Raw genomic sequence first — 21,692 nt, 5'->3', positions numbered from 1 at the left:
ACTTGTTTCTAGTAGACCGCATAAAAGTTTTCAAAACTTATGCACTAAAAATATATATTTTGGCAATTCACAGATTGACCATCAAGTCTCCTTAAAAATAATGAGGTCTACAGTTCTGAAGCACCGTATGCTTTGCTTACACTAATGATTGCTTCTTGCTCGAATATTACTGCACAGCCAAAATATAAAAAAAACAGCTTGATTGACATAAAATTTGACCAACCCATGGCACTGTAGTTGCTACATTGTTTTTTTTCCAAACTGTCGCTACCATAGCAACCGTCTGCTGTTCGTACGTTTACGTTCCACGCTTGCGAAGCAGGAGACCTGTAACAGAATATTTTTTCTTCTTGGTTGTTTTTTTACTAAGTTTTTTTTTTTCTATAAAATTGCAGTTAAGTTTTTAATACGAGTGCTGGACCAAGCAGCAAGAAACCGAAAACCTACCACTTTCACAGTGAGTGGGAGGAAGATTATTTTTTCACCACAACAAATTCAAAATGTGTGTGTCTGATCTGCCATTCAAGTGTAGCTCTTGCTAAGAAGGGAAATGTCCAGAGGCATTTCAAAACTGTTCACAAGAAATATGAAAGCAACTTTCCAGCTAAAAGTGAACTACGAAAGAGAAAAAAGTGAAAGAATTGAAGTCTCAACTAGCTGCCCAACAATCGATCTTTACAAGGCCCAGCTCAAAATCAAAGGCAGCCACGATTGCATCATTCCGGGTGAGTCGCATACTAGCAAAGCACAAGAAACCGTTCCAGGATGGAGAAATGGTAAAAGAGGCCTTTTTAGGAGGCAGCAGAATCATTGTTTGATGATTTCAAAAATAAATCAGAAATCATTTCTGCTATTAAGGATGTTCAGCTATCCAGAAATACCGTTACACGGCGCTGTGAAATGATGGATGAGGATTTGGGGGAGCATCTTAAAGACGTAAATGACTGTGTTCTTTTCACTTCAGACGTGATCGACACATCTCAGTTGTGCATTTTCATTAGAATGGTGTTTGAAGATATGACTGCCAAAGAGGAACTGCTCAAAATCATATCATTGAAAGGAAAAACTCGAGGGGAGGACATTTTTTGGGCATTCAAGGACTTTATTAATAGCCCTCAGTTACCCATTTACAAACTTGTGTCCATAACTACGGATGGAGCACCAGCCATGACTGGCCGCATCAATGGGTTTATTGCCCTTTGCAAAAGTGATGATGACTTTCCAGACTTCCTCAATTATCACTGCATAATCCATCAGCAGGCTTTGTGTGGTAAAATGCTGAATATGAAAGATGTCATGGATATCGCGCTCAAAATCGTGTATTCGATTCGGGGCAGAAGTCTGCAGAGGCGCCTCTTCAGGTCTCAACTGGAAGAAAGTGAAGCTGAACACACAGACCTCTTGCTACACACGGATGTAAGGTGGCTTAGTAGAGGTAAATTCCTGCAGCGATTTAGGGATCAAGGAGTTTCTGGCTTCAAAAGATGCGGAATATAAACAGTTGGAAGACGAAGTGTGGTTGTTAGATTTAGCTTTTTTGACCGACGTAACTGTTCGGTTGAATGAGCTCAATTTAGAGCTGCAAGGAAAAGGCAAAAATATTGTTGAAATGATTAGCTCTGTGACAGCTTTTAAACAAATTAAAATTGCTGTCCTCACAATTGCAGCGACACGAACTGAGGAATTTCAAAAATATGATGTCAGAGCTCGAAAGTCAGGGAAAAGCACCTGCACATTGCGACAGTGGTCGATACGTTGAACAGGTGTACAACATTATCGCAGACTTTGACCGACGCTTTCAAGACTTTGCAATCCTGGAACCTGTGGCAACATTTATGTGCTTTCCGTTTGGTGTGGAAGTTGATGTTGACGAAATTGCAACAAAAATAGCATCATTGTTTCACATGGAGACATCTGCCGTCGAGTGTGAAATTCTGACTCTTCAAAGCGACCTCCAAATCAAATCGAGGGCATCAGGGGAACACTTTTGGAACCTTATCGTGGAGGAAAAATATCCAAATATGAGAAAAATTGCCATGTACTTGACAGCATTTTTTGGATCTACCTACCTTTGCGAGTCAGCATTTTCAGACATGAAGATCATCAAGTCAAAATACCGGTCCACTCTAACAGATGATCACCTGGACACCTGCTTGAGGCTAGCAATCAGCAGCTACAACCCAGACTATGCAAAGCTTGCTGACACCATGCAGTGCAAATCATCAAATCAATAAGGTAAAAAGTTATTATTTCTTATTTTTTTTATTATTAATTTCTTAGCAGACGCCCTTATCCAGGGCGACTTACAATTGTTACAAGATATAACATTATTTCACATTATTTTTACATACAATTACCCATTTATACAGTTGGGTTTTTACTGGAGCAATCTAGGTAAAGTACCTTGCTCAAGGGTACAACAGCAGTGTCCCCCACTGGGGATTGAACCCACAACCCTCCGGTCAAGAGTCCAGAGCCCTAACCACTACTCCACACTGCTGCCCCATTATTATTATTGTACAATTGTTTTAAAAATAAGGCCTATTTTATTTGTGGTCTGGTAATGTAGTGTGCAACATGTTTGAATGGGGGGGGGGGGGGGGGGGGGTAGGTAGACCGCGTTAGGAAGAGGGTGGAAAAAGTAGATCCTATGTAACTAAAGTCTGGGCACCCCTGATCAAGAGCATGTAAACCCCCCCCCCCAAACCCAATGAAAAGATTTCCACACAGGTACAGGCACAGTCAGCATTTTAAAAGTGTCTACATTCTTACACCAAACATTATCATTTTAGGGACTAATTGTGATGCAGGTATAACACATTTTATGAAAAAGTTGCATTTTGTTTATATATACACACACACACTATATATACTTTGCGGTTGTGTGGCAGCCAGTGGAACCGGAAATATTGTGTGGGTGGAAGGAAGAATGGATTCAACTAAATATCAACAAATCCTAGAAGCTAATGTCCTAAAGTCAGTCAGAACACTGAAGCTAAAAATAGGTTGGATATTTCAGCAAGACAATGATCCAAAACATACCTCAAAATCAACCATGAAATATTTACAAGTAAGAAGGAGAAAGGTTTTGGAATGGCCGTCACAGTCCCCAGACTTGAATATTATTGAAAATCTGTGGGGAGATCTCAAACATGCAGTGCATGCAAGGAGACCTAAGAATCTTTCTGAGCTGGAAGAGTTCTGCAAGGAAGAGTGGGAAAAAATTCCCAAGGCAAGAATAGAAAGACTCTTAACTGGCTACAGGAAACGTTTGGAAGCAGTTATCTGCCAAAGGAGGTGTTACCAGGTACTAAGTGACAGGGTGCCCAAACATTTGCACGCGTCATGTTCACTTTTGTTTATTATTTTGAATCTGTAATAAATGCAAATAAATAGTAATCCTGTATTAATTTGCAGAAAGGTGTCATATTTAACTTTGTACCATGTAGAGGTCAGGTCAACTTTTGTTCACTGAAAGATTCATTGTAACATACATTTTTTCCAGGGGTGCCCAAACTTTTGCATACAACTGTATATACACATATATATACAGTTTGCCAGGGGTACCTGAAAAGGAACAGAGTAATTCTGATGCAAGCCAAAAGAGTCCTAAATTAAAAAGATGCCTGTAGCACAGGGCATTACAGGGGCTTCAGCAGAGAAGGGGTTGATAAAAATAATCGTGGTAATATATTAAATTTACTTTAACTAGCAACATTATATTTATGTTCAAATGCCATGTTTAATTATTAGTAAGTTCATAAAAAGTGGAATTGGGTCATTTTTGAAAAATGAAATCTGCCAAGTCAAGATTGGAAAAACTGTAGCCCTACATTTAAGTCTGCATCCGCAGGTTATAAATCCATTTCATAACCAGTTCATGAAGACAAAAGGTAATCCAGTGAAGGTAATGCTTTTACAAAACATTCTGAATTAGGCAGTACTGCATACCAACCTGAGCGGGATGATTTATACTCTTGGGTGCACTTTTCAAAATGTTCTGCGACACCACTGTATCTTCAGCATTAGATTCCAATAGCAATACCTACAATCACAGGTTTCACACATTGAGTCCTACTTCAAACTATTTAAAAAATAAAAAAACTTGTACAATTGTAAATAAAATGATGTATTAGGAGTTAACTAAAAGAGAAATGACGTCCGATTAGTACATGTCAAAAATTGGTGTTTTTTTCTGTTTTTTATGCTTTGGTAAATACAAGGAGATATACATCTACATTTAACTTAACTTTCACCACTAACTTTTGTTTTCCCACCCAGACATACTCCAAGGACAGTGTGCAGTTTTGAGTCATCTTTCATTAGACCTATACTGGTCTGTAGTGTTGAAAATGAGTATTAAAAAAAGGTATTAAAAGTGCTACATGTTTCACCTAATTGCCACTGTAAAAGTGGCATAGAACTCAAATGCCGATTTTCACTTACCTTTGTCGTCTCATCATAGACCTTCAGAATCTGAGCCTTGCACCAAGTTTTGTAGGCGTAGGACCACACAACACAATCAGATCCAACACCAAGCTCGTCCCCAGTCTCAAGCTTCAATCCAACGAAATCTAGAAAGATACTTTCGTTAAAAAAACTGATTTTTTTGCATTGCTTTCCATACAGTTGCATTCACTTTGGTAACAGAGCTACACATAGCTGAAACACAGATGAACATTAGCCGAGGTAAAGGACATGATCTAGGATTATTAGTAAGGCCAAAAGGTACCTAGCTATCTGATAAATATGCTGTTAACTATGGCCAGATAAAAAACAAATGCCTTTTTATTTGCTTAATTCAGGAGGTGTACTTGCACTTACCCACAACAGTAAAATTAACCGATCAAAAACACAGTTATGCAAAAAGGGTGCCCCCTTACTGTGGATATTATTTTGACTTTACATGAACATTCGGATTCAATAATTAAAATCAAGCCAACCCACCTGGTTCACATCCTTGAGGGTTACTTTGTTTGTTTTGCAACCTTTCGATCTCTGTGTCCAGAACCGAAATATCCAGCACCTCCTCCTCTTTGGCTGCTGTATCAGAACCCACTAGTTGTCCGAGAACATCTTTGTGACTATCATTACCTTCTACCTGATCATAAACTAAAGGCTCAAGGTTTTCATCCATTATGCCGCATTGTTGATCTACGTCATTCAGCATACAGTAAGAATGTTCTGCAAGAGACAGATTTAGAACATTGCATGCTGTACTAGTTTCCCTGACATTTGAATCACTTCCTTGAATATCTTCAAGGTGCTGGAAAACATGGTCATATTCAGGATTAGCCACTGTATAATTTATTTCAACTGTGTTTGTGTCCATATAGTTTTCTTCTTGTGTAAAAATTTCTCCTCCATTGGAAGAAAGATTAACGCTTCGCTCATCAATACTTGATTCCAAATACTCAGACTCTTCAAACAGAATTATTTTTTGAACATCCTTTAGGGGATGAAAATTGCTTCTTGATTTACATGGAGAAGGTAAATCCACTGTGGGTTGTTCAGCTTTGGTTTCTTCCCTTGGACAAGTTTTTTCTCCGCTAGAAGGATTGTTAACATTTTCTTCAAAGAAAACTCTGTCAACATCCTGGACATCATGGGTTGCTTTTTCACATTCAACAGCATCACTTAATTTTATTGAGAGTTTGTTTACATCAGTTACATCTTGAAAAGTGTCTGTACTTGAAGGAAGAGTCACACTTTGTTCATCTGTTTGAAGCTCTTTGGTAGCACTCTGTACTGTAGACACAACTTCATACTTTTCTTCCATTGTAAAGGTTTTTGGAACATTGTCTAGCGGCTGACAAACATTGTTTCCAGTTTCATGTACAGAAAGCAATTGAGAAAAATCACTTCTTTCAACTGTACATTCTTCATGCATGCCCGTCCGACTCTTTCCAGCGTCACTAAAGAGTTCTATATTTTTTTGTACAGTTGACAAAGAATTTTTTTTAGATGGAACGTATTTTTGAGCAGAGGCTTGAAGACCATGGTCAACAGCTTCATATGTTGTTCTAACTGTGTCTCCTCTTGTTTCATCCAGTGTAAAGCTTTCCTTTTTGGAAGCAAGATTAATACTTTGTTCTGTGCCAATCTGAAGTTTTTCAGCATTACTCAATAATTCCATGACCCTTCTCTGCAACTCGGACTTATCTTCAGGTGGACACCCTTCATTTGCAACCAGTGTGTCTGCAATAGTTTGCTGTTCATGCTCAGTATTTACATACTCCTTTCTTTCTGCAGTGTGCATTTTCCAGTAATTTCTCATGATGTCATTTACCACTGCTTCATCACTCTCTACTTTGACATGAAATTGATTAACTCCATGGTTATGCTCTTCACACTTCAAAACTGAAACCTTTAAAAGTTTGTCTGAAAGAAGTTCATAAAACTTCTCTGCAGCACCAACATCCCAGAAACCAGCAGAGAGATCAAACCCTTCCAAAATGCACAAAAATGCTTGCCTGGGTATTTTTAAAAATTCAGCAGGCACCAACTTAACTAATTCTTGGTTTACATCAACTTCATTACCATAGTCCACAAATATTATTGAGAGAACATCATCATTTATTCTTTTTATTTCTGCTCTATACCAGTGTTCATCTTCTGTAAATAGAGCAAGGCATGGGTTTCCAGGAAACAGAGAACCAACACAGACACTGGTCTCTTCTGGATTGTTTCCAGCTGCATCAGCTATTTCAGCAATTCTTTGAAGGACATCTGAATTTGCAGACTGACACCAGAAATATTCTGGACCCACCACAGAAGAAGCATAGGCCTCCAATGTCTGTCCAGGTGATATCTCATATCTGGCATATTGCAATGCATGTTTATCCATTTCAGGGTCTTTCTGTAGACACTGTTTTGCAACACCCCTACTGGCTGCAAAACCACTCCTAACTAAATAGTCAGCAACAACGGTCTGTTGGTCAAGTAGATTAACCTCCCACAACTGTCCAGACTGCTTCATGAACTCGCATATTAATTTTTTGATTCCTTCATTTTCCCCAGTTGCCTTTTTGAATTGCAGCACAGAATCTTGTCCCCACTCACCATCAGTACTGGCACTTTCCACTCCAGTGAGCAAGCAATGAATGCTTAGCCTTGGGATTTTTATGAAGTCTTGGGATAGTGGACGAACTTTTGTGGCATCAATTGTAGCTGTATTTCCAAAGTCTAAAAATTCCACATTAAGCGTGCCATCTTCAAGTTTGTTTTTTAAAACAGCACGGTACCAGGAACCATCATCAGGAAACTCTGCACACACTAAATCTTCTGGCTGTAAACTGTCAGCATCAAAGTTTGTAGCAACCACTTGATCAGCATTCAGTTTTTCCACAACAGAATATATTTCACCTTCTTCTTGTACCAACTGAACAAAAAAACTAGATGGGCAATTTGAATGTGAAACATACACTTCCTTTACTTCACCAGGCTCTATGCATTTTGGGGGGAGGTCTCCAAGATTAGGTAAAGACAGCACCCCTGTTTTCACTTTTCCCACACCACTTTCTTTTAAACTGCAAACTTCCCAGTCATGTGTAGGTGCAGGTCCAGGTCCACCAGAAGGACTTTTATTATCCATCTGTTTAGATGGAGCAACTTTCTTATCGTGTTCAAATTTGGGAGAGGAAATCTGCTGCTTTTTTGCAATTCCTGAATCGCCACTGAATGGTTTAGTTTCTCTGGTTTGGGAAGGCAATCTTGCTTTATATTCATCTCTGCTCTTAAAAGTTGGTGTAGTTTCTTTCCTCATTGGAGTTGGTTCTTGTGCCTTCCTAAACTTGGTTTCCACTCCTTCAAAGGAAGCAAGTTCTGCTTTGATATTTGCATTGATCTGTGTATTCTCATTATACAGTTCAACAATCAGCTTTCCATCTGACTCTTTTGCTACTACTAGAGCTTTCAAGGTCTTGCCAAAGACTGCATTTTCAAACCACTCATTTACTTTTCTAGGTACATCGACTGGGACATCAGATAAGCAACACATAACAGCTTGGACAGGCACAGACATAATGTCACTAGCTTCAATCGGAATAGGAAGCAAATCTGATTTCTCCACCATCTGTGTGTCTCCATAATCCACAAAAAACACTTGGATTGTCGGTTGTACAGATTTAATTTGCCCTCTGTACCAATGCCCATCACTATATTTTGCAAAGCACACTGTGCCAAATGTTTTGGGGCAGTCTATGCGCTGCAGCTCTTGGCACAGATAGTTCACTTTTTCCGCCAGTTGATGTACTATGTCTGCATTTCTTCCTAACTGGCAGTAGAAGTTACTCACATTTTTGATATGCGTTACATAAATCTCTTCTTCTCCACCCGTTTTTATATTGTGCGTTGAATAATAGTAGGTGTCGAGATGAAAGGGAGGCTGTGGGGCTTTTTTTGGTGGTGCACGCTGAGCAAATCCTTTCTGAACAAGTAAGCTGCAAATACTTTGAAACGGTGTTTCTAGGTCCACCACATTGAAGACAACCTTGTTTGAGTCGTACATAACTGCATAAATAGTGCACTTCAACGGCAGACGGGCCGTAGCAGCATTATCAACAAACTCCTGAAACTGAAATACTGCTCTCTCATTCCAGTGTAAAGGATCCTGGGCAACAGGCTGAATCAAGTTGTACAGGCTACACCTAAAAGCCTGACCTTTCAACCGAAGAAATGCTGGGTTTATGGCACGCAAGTCCTTCAAGGATACCTTCTCTGTATTGCCAAAATCTATATGCAAAACATCAACTTCCAGGGAGGAGGGAATATTCCTGATAATTAATGCTCTGTACCACCTTCCATCGTGAGCATACCGAGCAATGCAGGCTACTTCACCAGGCTTGTAAGGGTCTGGGCAAGTCGTATAATACTCTTGAATTTCCTCCATAAGCGATTCAAGATTGCCTGCACTTTCAGACAATTGGCACCAGAAGTCATTTGGACTTTCAATATACGATACATTTACTTCTACTGCACTTCCTATGGGAAACAATGTTTCTTTGAAGACCGACCTTGTTTCATAGCCACCTGCTGGAATGCTGCTTGACACAGGAGGGCCTCTGGTGAGTTTACTGGGGTCTGTTCTAGGATTTAAGTTTACCGATTTCTCACTTTGAGTTGGCATTGCAAGGCAAGACTGTGCAATTCTTGTAAATTTGGCGACAGATTTCTCACTTTCTTCGTACTCTGCATATCCAGCACTGCACATCAGCTTATTTACACATTGTTCTCCATCAACAAATCTATCCATTAATTCAACTGCATACCCATCTTGATGTTTTGCAGATACGTGAATCATAAGTACCTTGTCGGCAACTCTATTTATGAAGTGAGCAATTGCATTTTTACTCCATTTTCCACCTATGGGTTGGATACCTGAAAGACGACATTTCATTGCTAGAGCAGGCAACTCTTGATACTTGGAATGAAGAATTTTCAAATCATACTTTTCAACAATTTCTGTATTTCCATAATCTACAAAATAGACATTAATCTGTTGCCCATGCAATTCACGGATGACAGCCCTGTAATACAAGCCATCTTTGGCTTTAGCAATGCAATACAGTCCTGTTTTAGGGGTTCTGACAGTGCCTTCCAGTTGAGTTGCCTTGGTATAAACCTCTCTAATACTACACATCATTTGGTCAAACTTAATTGCATAGTCCTGCGTCCGAATCCAGAATTCCGAGGGGTCAGTCACAAACTCAACAACTGCATCATAGAAACAGCCCAGTCCAAGGGTTTCTGTCTTAATGTACATATTTGCCATTGAAGTGCTGTGCACTGCAGAAGTCAGTTTATCACTTTGATCTAATGCTTGAGGTTGCCGACAGAACGTTTCTCCGGTAATCTGACCTTCAAGAGGATTCTCCTTTGTTTCTGAAAAGCACTGCTCTCTCATGCCAAACACGCTATTTATGTTTACACTTTCATCTCCATAGAGAGTAACATAGTAAACTCCCTCTGAGTAACTGTGATACTCAAACTTGGCATTTACAACTCTGTGTAGAATAAGAGATTTCAGGTTCTCTATCTGGGCAGTTGACCATCCAACTCCATGGTCCGATATGCCAAGCAAGGAACATAAATAAGTGATAACAGGCATTCTGTAGAATTCAGCGGCCAAACTTCTGATGCCACCAATAGGAATTAATTCTTTCTTCCCATAATCTACATACAACACTTCAACTTTCTTGCTGGACAAGACCTGCTGCACAATAGATCTGTACCACCTGCCATCTTTTCCTCTAGCTGCACATGGAGATCCCAGAACTTCAGGTCTAGTCTTCGTAAAGCCAGATCTTCCTTCATAAAACTTACTCATATGCTCAGTTAATTTATTCAGTTCTTGAGAAAAAATTCTCAGCTGGCAAAAAAATCTTAAAGGACTAAGCACTTCTGTGACAACTACCGCCTCTGTAGTTTCAGTTTGCAGCTGCGGATAAAAATAATCTTGGTTGATCACAATGTCATTCTCATGAACATCTCCAGTCTCCACAACTTCACATCCGATGGACTGGGAAAGCTTCTGAGATTCCTGATTGGATAAAGCAGTAGTCATTGAGTGCATTGATCTTTCAACAAAGAATTTAAAAGTTTTACTGGACAACCTTTTAGCAAATCCCATTTCAAACATCTGTTTGGATACACAGGGCACATCAATGAGGAAAGTCCTGTGTGGCACCAACACATCCTGAACACAGCCTTCAAATGTTCTACCACTGAGACACTTCAAAAACTCTAAAGCCATAGGGGACCATTTATTCTCTGTGGAAAGTGGCACCACATTAGCAAGAACACAGAATTCCACTTCAGGAGGAAGGTGAAAAAAGTAATTCCGCCCATGAGCTAAATTATAAGCACCGACATTCAGGGTTCGTCCTTCATCAATGAGAAACGCATGATAATCCCTTCCTTTTCGAACAAGAATCCTTGCTCTGTACCATGTTTCAATTATCTGCACCAGACACAAATCCCCAGGACTTCCTTCTGCATCACCAAACCTAGTCTTCGGGAAAGTTTGAATTTCTCTTCTTAAACGCTGGTATTCTACTTTTCTCTCCTGATCAAATTGGCCCCATATCTCCACTAGAACAGAATATGGATGTAGATTGATCCTGGTAAAATTAACAGTAATACTGGAACCTGGTGTTGGCAGTCCAGGAGTTGAGCACATTTTGAAGAAACTCCAAAGTTAAAGACTTCCATTAAAAGGTTTAAGATCTATAACAAAAATGTCCAGATACTGCACAACCTAGGGGGGGGAGAAGAAAAGAAAAAAGTTTTAGTAGGTGTCCCCCGTCCACCCCCCCCCCCCCCAAAAAAAAAAAATTCACATTGACCTTAACTTTAAATACAAGCGATATCAATAGAAAGCTTCATATGTGATTTTGGAATAAATACAAATTGCCTTGACGGAAAAACAGTTAATTTTTTTTAAAAAAAACAAATGCTAATTTTTTTTTATTTAATTTTTTTAAGGCAAAAAAATGTGCAATTGACACTTTTTTGAAGCAATAGTTATGCATTTAAAATTATGCATACTCCATCATTAAATTCTGTCATTGAAGGTTTCAATTATTTTAAACAATTTTGACCCCCAAAAACTCAAACCAACAGCTTGGCACTTTCCATGACGAGAAAGTGATTTTTAATTTTTACTACCAACATTGTAAAAGTCAATATGTTGTGTGCAGGGGGTCTCAAGAGATTTCACTTTGTGCAGTTTGGGGTAACTATGCAAAACCACCAGTATTTTTATTTCTATGGTAATTTAGCTACAGACTATAGTGATGGTTAACTATGTAAAAACAAAAAGGCAGCCTGCAAGACAGATGAAACTGTCTAGTGCAGGGGTCTCCAACCCTGGTCCTGGAGAGCCCCTATCCAACAGGTTTTATAGGTGTCTTTACATCATCAGTGGCTAAAGATCTGGAACACCTGGGACCGGTTGTACTAAAGGGATCCAATCCCAGATCCGGGCTCAGATGTTGATCTTTATCCGTTTAGTACAACGCAACTAGGATCAGTGCTCAATCTGAGCTCAAACCTGATCTTGCTTTTGAGCAGGATCAGAACTTGATCCCACTTTTGAAAAATTGAGGAACTAAACATAGATTGAAACAGAGATGATTTAACAGTTTAGAAAACATTAAGCAACAATGCATTTAAAAAAGTAGCTGTAACAGTACTGTATTAAGATAATATCAAATTAGAAAAAAAAAAATTGTACAATATTTGTTTGTGTTTAGCTATACCTGACATTTCTGTTTTCGCCGTATAGCTACAGAAAAAAAAAAAAGAGACCTGACTGCCTAATGAGGTTTCATAAATAATATTTCTACGTGTTCTGTGTTGACAAAGTCATACTGGCGTTCTCAGGGTATCGATTACAATTAAATCAATAATTAGATTTAACGTCGTTTTTTTTTTTTTTTTTTTTTTTAAATGCATATCATTTCCCCCCCACCACCACCAATTCTTTCTTTTCAATAACTTAAGATTACCTTTTCACAGCCTCAATCTGTGTCAGCACTTGATTACATTTGCTCAAACTGTGTTGATAATTTGCACTGAACCGACGCTGCAGCTAGATGCTTGTGTGTATGGAGGTTATACCGCTGTAAATTATCTGTGTGTCCATCAGAAAATACACACGGCCGTGATTACGGTAACATTTATTGAAACATTTTAGAAGTTAAAAAACAAAACAAAACCAGATACCGGTATTAATATACTCGATCTGTTTTTATAGAATCGCTGAAGTTTTAAATTATACATGTACAGTAGTTGCTTCCGATTCATGTCGTTTAAATTAAACGCACTTCATTTTCTGACATTCTGATTCTTCAATCTCTGCGCCACGCATATTCGCTTCTAATTGTTCAGTTTCCCTAGTTACGGCGGCGCAGCTCCAGGGTTGGATCAAGATTTCGGATCAGTGGAGCTTGATCCTGATCCGCTTAGTACAGCGCCTTTTCATGATCCGGCTCCAGTGAGCCTGGATCCGATCCTGTTTTTTGATCGTTAGTACAACCGGCCCCTGGTTCAATTAAATAGATTGGTTGAAACGAAAACCAGCAGCCACAGCAGCTCTCAGGACTAGGGTTGGAGACCCCTGGTCTAGTGCATAATGTAGCAGGGTTAGAAACCAGCGCTCAGCCGAGGCGAATTAAAACGGAGGACTACCTGATGTCCGTGTCCTGTTGGCGAGTGCTTTTATATAATAAAAAAAAAAAAAAAAGTGCAGATATACTAGCATGTTAACACTAGAACTGCCTTGTTTATGCTACTACCTAGAATCGCCAGCGGTAATCATTTTGACGGGTACATTTTAAACAAACTGTCAGATAAAAGTTTTATTTATGACCATAGCTAACATTTGCATAGCAGAAACACCATAATTAAGAAAAAAAAATAAAAGGCTTTATTTTCAAAATTAGCGCATATAATGCATGATGTAAAAAAATTGAAAAAACTATACTAAAATAAACATTTCAAAAGATAGTGTAAACAGGTATAAACTGCTATATGTACATACAAAACTGTAAAAATGAAGTAATTTACAAAATCATCATAAAAGGCTTACATTAGCCTACTGCATAGCACGACTTCAAAAAATGAAAACTAAACATTTTAAAAGAAAATAGTGTAACCAGCTGTAAAATGGTTATATGTAGGCCTACATACATAATTATAAAATCAAAATATTTACAAAAAAGAAAATAACTCTGTTCACATTGTGCAACAGGAATGCGCATTCAGGGAAATAGCCCCCATATTAGCACAATCCACACAGATGTAAACGCTTATCAACTTGTCGTGTGCATTTACCACATACTGCTCTTTCACACTGGGCATAGAAACGTTTGATTTTTATTGCATTTAGTTACCTGGCGTTGATTTCACTCGATGCGCACTATATCCCGGTTGAGCTGCGTTTCCGTGGCACTTTGCAGTTTTCCTATCTAAACGTTTCTGCCAAATCTCCGTAGCTAGCATCATAAGATGATATTTTTCCCAGCACTCTTTGTACAAAACTAAGGAATTAATGGCTGCCATGTCCAGTACATTGTAAAACAGAGTACTAAGTTATGCACAGATGGTGGAAACTCTCTTCTTGCTTTGTTTACCGTTTCAACCAGGCTGTCCGTCCCCCACCCCCCTTTCAACTGTTTTGCTAATTAGTGAAATAAAATGTCATTGGTAACATTCATCCCTTTTCCTAAGCACGATTACATCAGCCTCAGTACCACATTGTCATCCAGTCTGACCAGCTGGGCGAGTTTCATCTTTGCACAGGTAGGGGTAGGGTCCGCTGCCAACCAAAACTTGATCCCAAATTTGACAGGTTTGTTTGACATGCGTGTCCAGCAACACCGTGCTTTTGTCAGAAACAGCTGCTTGTCCATGTATTGTTTTATGTTTAGCTTGAAACGGGCAATGCAGTTTTCAATGAAGTCGTTCCAAATTTCTGCTGCCAACGCAAATACATCTTTAGTTGCTCTCAAATCAAAACGCAAAAATAAAGATTTCTCAAAAAATTCTTATAATAGTATTATAAGACAGCAAACTAAATATCAGCGTTCATACACTTTTTCAACATCAAAATTCCATAGTTTTTCCATCCTTTTTCCAGACTTCCATTTGTTTTTCCCAGACTTGTGTTTCAGTTAGTTTCTACTAGTTTTTCGATAGTTATCCACGTAGGCGGGCAGCCGCAGAGCATTATTTCTTTTTGATCCAGAGCAGAACTTGCACCTGGTTTTGTAAAAGTATGTCAGAATCTGGAGGTGCTTATCTAGCAAGAGACAATGCAGGTATGCAAAATAGAAGTAAAATGCAATCTAAGAAATGCCCAATATTTGAGAACTATGTTGCATTATTTACAAAGAGAATATAAAAAGTTGTATACTGCAAGTATACTTGTGCCAAAATAGGATAGTATAATGGTACCAACAGTATACTAAAACTAGACAATTTTGATACCAGTATACTACTTTTTTGTAAGGCATGTTCCTGCTGCCCTTAAGCTTGCCCGACTTGTCAGTACTCAAAAAACCCTCCAATGACCCAGCTGACTGATCCAATTTCCGTCGCATCTCCAATCTCCCTTTTCTCCCAAACTCTCAAAAGGGCTGTAGCCACTCAGCTGATGAAACATCTCACGGACAACAAATCTGCTTGTATCTCTACATATATAGATATAAATAAATAGATAAAAAAACAAACCAAAACAAACACAGATTGCGAGAACACAAAATTTTGCGTCCTAGAAGCAAAATACATTGGACTGAAATATTTTGTCTTACGTTCACTGGATGCACAGAATGGGAAAGGGATGCAGACATGCATAGTCGCGGTAATCTATTACACTGCAGCAAAATTACCGTAAAATAAAAACTTTTTTTTTTTTTTTTTTTTTAAATAAAAACACACGACACACCACACTGTTCGGCAATATAACAGCATTGATTAAGGTACACTCCAGTCCTCCAAGTGGCAGCAGTAAGCTTCATATTTAGCTTACACAGCATTAAGTATTTACTTTAAGGCCCTGTCCACATTACATAACCGATTTAGAGTACGGTACTGAAAAGCGTTTTAATTAAATCCAGATTAAAGCATCCACACTGAAGTACCGGTTCATGTTTAGTTGGGCGTACCGTGTACATACACTATTACTATTAAAATAGTTCGGTTGGGCTCCCGAGTGGCGCATCCAGTAAAGGCACTCTGCATGGAGTGCAGGATGCGCCCTATAGCCTGAAGATCGCTGGTTCGAATCCAGGCTATGTCACTAGCGACTGTGACTGAGGGGCGGCGCAAGGGTAGGGAGGGCTTAGGTTGGCAGGGGAATCCACGGTTCACAGCGCACCAGCGATCCCTGGTGAGAAAAACCGGGGTTTTAACACACACACAAAAAAAAAACCCACCCAACTATTGGCGACAACTACATTTTGGTTACAGTTCCTAGCAGCGCAATGAACAGCGGAAATTAATATGATAGTATCTCACCATGCACGGTTTTATTTTAAAATAATGTGAAATGACCGATATTAACAGAGGTTCATACTGCCAAGAAATAAAACAAGTATTTTGGAAAAAGTAAATCTGAACACACACAAGCAGGGCTTTGAACAAATTTAGCCAATTCTGTTTCAGAATTAAAACTCAGAAAAAACTGTCAATTACGGGTGTGTCGATTCATCGAGTCACACAGTGAACCGTGATTTTTCTTGAGACGATTATCGATAGCGACACTTTTTATATAAAAACAAAATTGTCTGCTAACAAACATGAGTATCCATTAAAATTTATGTCAACACCCACAACTAAATAAGATTATTTATCATCATGTACTCTAGCAGCCTCACCTACCATTCACTGTGTTAAGGGTGTTTTTGTCTGCCGGCAGCTGAGCAGAGGCATATTATTAGTGGTTATAATCTCAACATTAAAATCAGCAAAATTCAACCTGCTCTGGCCAGTTTAGAATTCAGTGTGGACTCGCCTCATGTTCTACAATAGCCTTTTCACACTTGCACACCCGAGCCAAGCCAAGCCTACCCAGGACTCAGGACTCCAGAAGGACGACATTGATTATGCACAATTACTGATCACTTTATTCATTAGAAAAATATATGGAATACAAAACAGCAGTAGATCTAGCAGTTAACATTAAGTTTTTTGGGGGGTTTTTTGTCTCTGATTTAAATGATACCCGTCAGCATTAAACAATTTAAAGGAAAAATTTGTAAATAAATAAATAAATAAATAAATAAAAAGTGGCAAAGCTTAAATAATGTTGTAATATGTAAACTCCGCTTCATTCCGTGTGGGACTGCACATCGATTCTAGAAGACACGACTCCGAATTCAACATATTGGCACCGGTCATTGCAGATATATAACATTACAGATCACAGCGGTTATAAAAGGTACAGTAAAAATCAGCAGAAAATCAAATAACAGCAAAAAACACAGTAATAATTAAATCTGTTAGTTTAAACTGATTAATAAAACACATCAATTTAGATTTGTTTCTGGTTAAATCTACCACCCTAATATTAGCAATCTGTACTTTGATCAGTACTTAAGTCTGTACATGCATCAAGAGGATTTCACTAGCAGTATGAGCACCATTGTATGTTCTAATAGGATCTGCGATACATTGCTACTTGCGGCTGCTGTCTGGCTGTCGCAGGTTTCTGGTAAATCTGCGACGTCGCAGACCTGCGGTACTTTTAGGAAACCCAATTTTTATTTGCGAGGTGCTTACTATTGCAAATTGTCACAACTCGTTTTTAAGAAACTGTCCCTGGTGTACAAGGGAGGCAATATCATGACTACATATAACACTTAAAATATATACAAATGTCATGACCTGAGAAATACCCTCCTCGTATGGTAGACGTTCCATGTAGTTAAATGTCAGTGTTAAACTATGAAACTTAATGTCCCCTCATTTCTTTGTTGCACGGACAAGACAGTTTACAGTTTTATCTGTTCCTGATTAAGGGCACAGCATTAGCTTACACTTTCCACAAAAAATAAAAATCCACAAGCCATTTGAAATTTACCCTTGGAATCTTCTCAAACACATGTGGGTTACCTTACTTATGAACCAAACACCCCCAGAATGAGGTCCACTGCAACGACTCCCATCAAGTGCAGACCCATATCACTGAATACAGGCGACGACCATTCATAATTCAATTAGTTTGCTTTACCAGCAGTAGGAAGCAAACCGACTAACACAGCACGTTTACATGAACATAAGAATTCCGTTAATTTTTGGAATACAGTTTATTAAAAAGTAACTCCAACATCAAAAGTAATGTAAGAGTTTTGTGCACACACACAATAATTATGTGAAAACTAGTTATTTGCTGAAGGCCAGCATCGCTCATCTTGTTGCAGTTTCAACACTCATGGTTTGTCTTTGTGGTGTAAAAACCTGTCCATATGTGGAAACTGCTCATTCTGCATCCACAGAGTTTGGTGGAATTGACAAAAAGCAGCATGTAATTTTTGCCATGTTTGGGAATCTGATTTCAGACTTCACCCAGAAATCACCAATATTGATATTTGTCACTTTCAGCAGCATGGTGCTTGTAAGATTCAATTTCATCTTTACAGCTTGTGAAATCAGGGATTGCATCTAGTGGCAAAGATGTGACATCCAAGACTGACACCATGATAAATAAGATCTATTAGTTGTAGTTTTATTATCTTTGCAGACATTTATGTAGTTGTCTATGGTTTCTACAGGATAAAATCTGTTGAAGAGAAATGTTTAATAAAAAAAAAAGTTTCACATTAGGCAGTCAAATACGATTTCCGTGAAAATCATGAATTTTCCATGGCCCTATTTATAAAATACTGCAGGTTCTCATGCATAAAACTGAGGATTTGTCCATCACTCGGTAAGCTTTCACTACTTTAAAAACAGCTCTAAGAGCCACAATCAGTATTAGAGCTGAGCTGTGATTACGAATGACTATTATCTTGATCAAGACAGTATTTTCTAAGTTTGGTTTGCAAAATCCCATAATAGTTATTTTCTGCAAGTCCGTCAAAACATGCTGAGCAGATTGTGTGTGTGTACCTGGTTCCTACCTGCTGCCCTTTTTATTGAGAATCACCTATTTTAAAACAGCAGGTTGGATGATTGACTGATTGGAAATTGATTACCAGCCACATTCCTCCCAATCAATTACTATCATACCAAGACAGCAACTACTGTCATTCTGCAGATGAGCCAATGCAGACAAAAAAGCCACAGTCCCTGACCCCTGAAATACCCCAGGTTACTTATTCAAGTTGTGCTACATTTGCGTATGCAAAGAAGTTGGCCGAATAAGAAGCTGGCAAATAAGGCAACTTCAACATCGTTGTGCTTTATGTAGGTTCTGCGTCCGTTCATAATAGTACAGTAAGGTGTTTGCACATGCGCACCGTTTTAAATATTTGAAATAAACTGCAATTAAAATACTTTTAATAACAATAAACAAATTAAAAACTGTGTACATTTATTTTATTTGTTTTTCGTTTGCCACGTCTGCAAGTATTTTCAAGTTACACCGTTGTTTCGTTTTCCATTTTTTTAAATTGAGTTAAAGAAAGGTGTAAATTCGAACCACAGACATGTAAACACTTTTCAGAAAATGTATTTTGACAGTGCAGTGCACATGAGCCAACTCACAATTCCCTCGAACGTGATCATTAAAGCAACTATATCCATATTTCTAGCAAGAAGAAAAAATAATTTAAAAAAAACACAGCGGCAATATGATTAAACTTTACACAGAGAAGAGACTTGGTACTTTAACAAGGGAGTTGGGAGAAGGAGTTGTGTTTCTTTACTACAATGTCCAGTGATCAAAGTGTTGGCGCCAGTTGTACTTTTATAAATATTATAGCCCAATGACTTTATCGTAGAAAGTTTAACAAAACAAGACCAAGACAGAGTAAGGGAAGTAGGATAACAATCAGTTTTGCTTGGTAAATTATATAGAATGGTGTCTTGTGTAAGGGTGGAAATAAAGCAGGCTTGATCAATTCTAGCTAGGAAAAAGCATTGAGAATTTACAGTACCTTATGTATGCAAAGTCAGTAGGTTTTAAGTTATATTAAGAAAGTGATCAGCTGTTGCAAGGAGTGGACATCAACTAAAGAGAGGTGTACGGCATAATAGTCTGTTGAAATGTAGGATATACAGCATAAGAATTTGCAACTTCGTTAAATCTAAAATACTTGCCAATTCATGCCTCAGTCTTACTGCGTATGCGCAAATGCTCCACGTTTGCGAAAAAATAAATCCATACAGTTGAATTTATCGGAAGTGTAACTGGATTATCTATGGCAAGTCATGTAAAACACATACGTGTCGTTTTCAGAAAGCCAATTTTCTGATTCAATTTTCCGAATAGATTAGTTTTTCTGAAAACTACCTCAATTAAACGTACTGACAGACAACTTTTCTGGCACACTTAGTTCATTTTCCTTCTCTTTCAAGCTGAAAATTTTGAACTATCCAACGTATTTATTTTGTACATTAGTTTTTACGGTTCTTTTTTTTTTTTTGATAATGTTAACTAGTTGGTTGCACAAATTCCGTCTTTCTGCCTCAATCTAATGGTAAACTAATAAACTATACTTACACAAAAAACAATGTACGCCATCAATTACCTGACATTTTTCTAAAAATAATAATTTTGATGGGTTCACTTGAGTTTTAACAGTGAATAGTATGCAGTCTGAAAAACTAAGGCCTAGCGCAAAAAAAAAAAATGGACTACGCAGGTTTATTTACGGCGTTTAAAATTACAAAACCAACCCCAATGGGGCATTTATTATCAAAGCAGACAACCAGCAATTGATAAAAGGTATAATATATCACAAACACGTAAACTTAACATTAAAAAACGACTTACTTATCCCCTTTCGTATTTCAGGCACACCAGCGTTGTTTTTTCCTTTAGTACACGATGTCAGATTCAACTAACAAGTTGGAGGGAAAACGGTCTGTTCATCCACACAGAATTAATCAACAATTCACTAAACACATTGCATAATGTTCAGTTTAATTTGGGTAAAATGTTTACGATCTTGAGTAGTCTCAAACATATGTTTAATTAAACGTTATTTTATCAAAGTTTTGAAAGTTGCAAATAACACTGCTTATTATTCTGATATCGTCTCTAGTCCAATCTTTACAAACTCCATCAAGCCAACCTAACCGTTTCCGTCACATTTTTACCGCTTCCGATCATTCCAACTTTGAGATTCGCGGGGGTGAGGGGAGGGGGGGGTGCAGGTTTACATTGACGTTTTTAAAATGGTGCTGAAAATTATCATAGATGTAAAAAATAAAATAAACTGCTTTAAAAAAAAACAGTTTAATTAACTGAATACGTTTACATGTTGTATTATTTTTAATGCACCATAAACTACGTCTAATGTGGTAGGAACCTGTGTCTGATTGGCGGCTGGGGAGGGGGCGACTTGCTGACTGAAAACCATGTAAACTCTATCTAAGTGTATGAACAGGGTTGCAGCCAAGAATTTGGGGTCCCGGAACCAGTCCTTTGAAAAGGGTTTTTTTTTTTGGGGGGGGGGGGGTTCCCCATTTTAAGAAAACCTCAATTACTTGTCACTCAAGAAGTTGATAAATGTTATGTACAACTATGGCCAAAAGTTGGCATCACTAGAATTTTAGGATTTCAGACATAATAAAAAAAAGTATATTAACATAATGTAGGTATTTTATTTAACATCATTTTAATCAAAGGAACTACAAAATTATATCGCAGAGGTTTATTGGAAGCCAGAATAGTAAAGTATTTCAGGCGCGTAGCGTCCATTGAGGCAGCCAAGGCGGCCGCCTCGGTAAAAATCGGCTCAATTCTTAATTGTGAAGACGAAAAAAAAAAAAAGATAAAAAAACCCAAAACGTACCCACTTTATTTTTTGTGAGTGTAAATATATATTATTTTTAATTTCTTCACATTACTGTTATCTCGGGCTGTACAGACACTGCGGTATGTAAAATTCGCGCCACAAAGACGTTTCTCATTAGTCAGTTTCCCAAGTTACTCTGTACACTGGTTTACAGTGCAGCACTAACATGAAACGGAGGAAAAACCAACCAATTACACATTTCTTTCTAAAGAAGCCAAATCTTGG

The 21,692-nt window shown here is 38.2% G+C and overlaps 1 protein-coding gene across 1 annotated transcript in view; it reads right to left on the bottom strand.

The window, feature by feature from the left end:
- LOC117403215 (tudor domain-containing 6) overlaps positions 1-20,751 on the bottom strand; it is a 38,524-nt gene extending 17,773 nt beyond the window's left edge. Inside the window, exons 1-4 of the mRNA XM_059023646.1 lie at positions 20,441-20,751; positions 4,948-11,257; positions 4,447-4,574; positions 3,956-4,045 (exon numbers count right to left, since the gene is read on the bottom strand). Of these exons, the coding sequence (XP_058879629.1) occupies positions 3,956-4,045; positions 4,447-4,574; positions 4,948-11,179 (6,450 nt within the window). The 5' untranslated portion in view covers positions 11,180-11,257; positions 20,441-20,751. The remainder of the gene's footprint in view (positions 1-3,955; positions 4,046-4,446; positions 4,575-4,947; positions 11,258-20,440) is intronic.
- Positions 20,752-21,692: the final 941 nt, after the last annotated feature.

Source organism: Acipenser ruthenus, chromosome 5, assembly GCF_902713425.1.
Source record: "Acipenser ruthenus chromosome 5, fAciRut3.2 maternal haplotype, whole genome shotgun sequence".
In the NCBI taxonomy this organism is placed as follows: domain Eukaryota; kingdom Metazoa; phylum Chordata; class Actinopteri; order Acipenseriformes; family Acipenseridae; genus Acipenser; species Acipenser ruthenus.
This window is presented reverse-complemented; position numbering and strand designations above follow the sequence as displayed.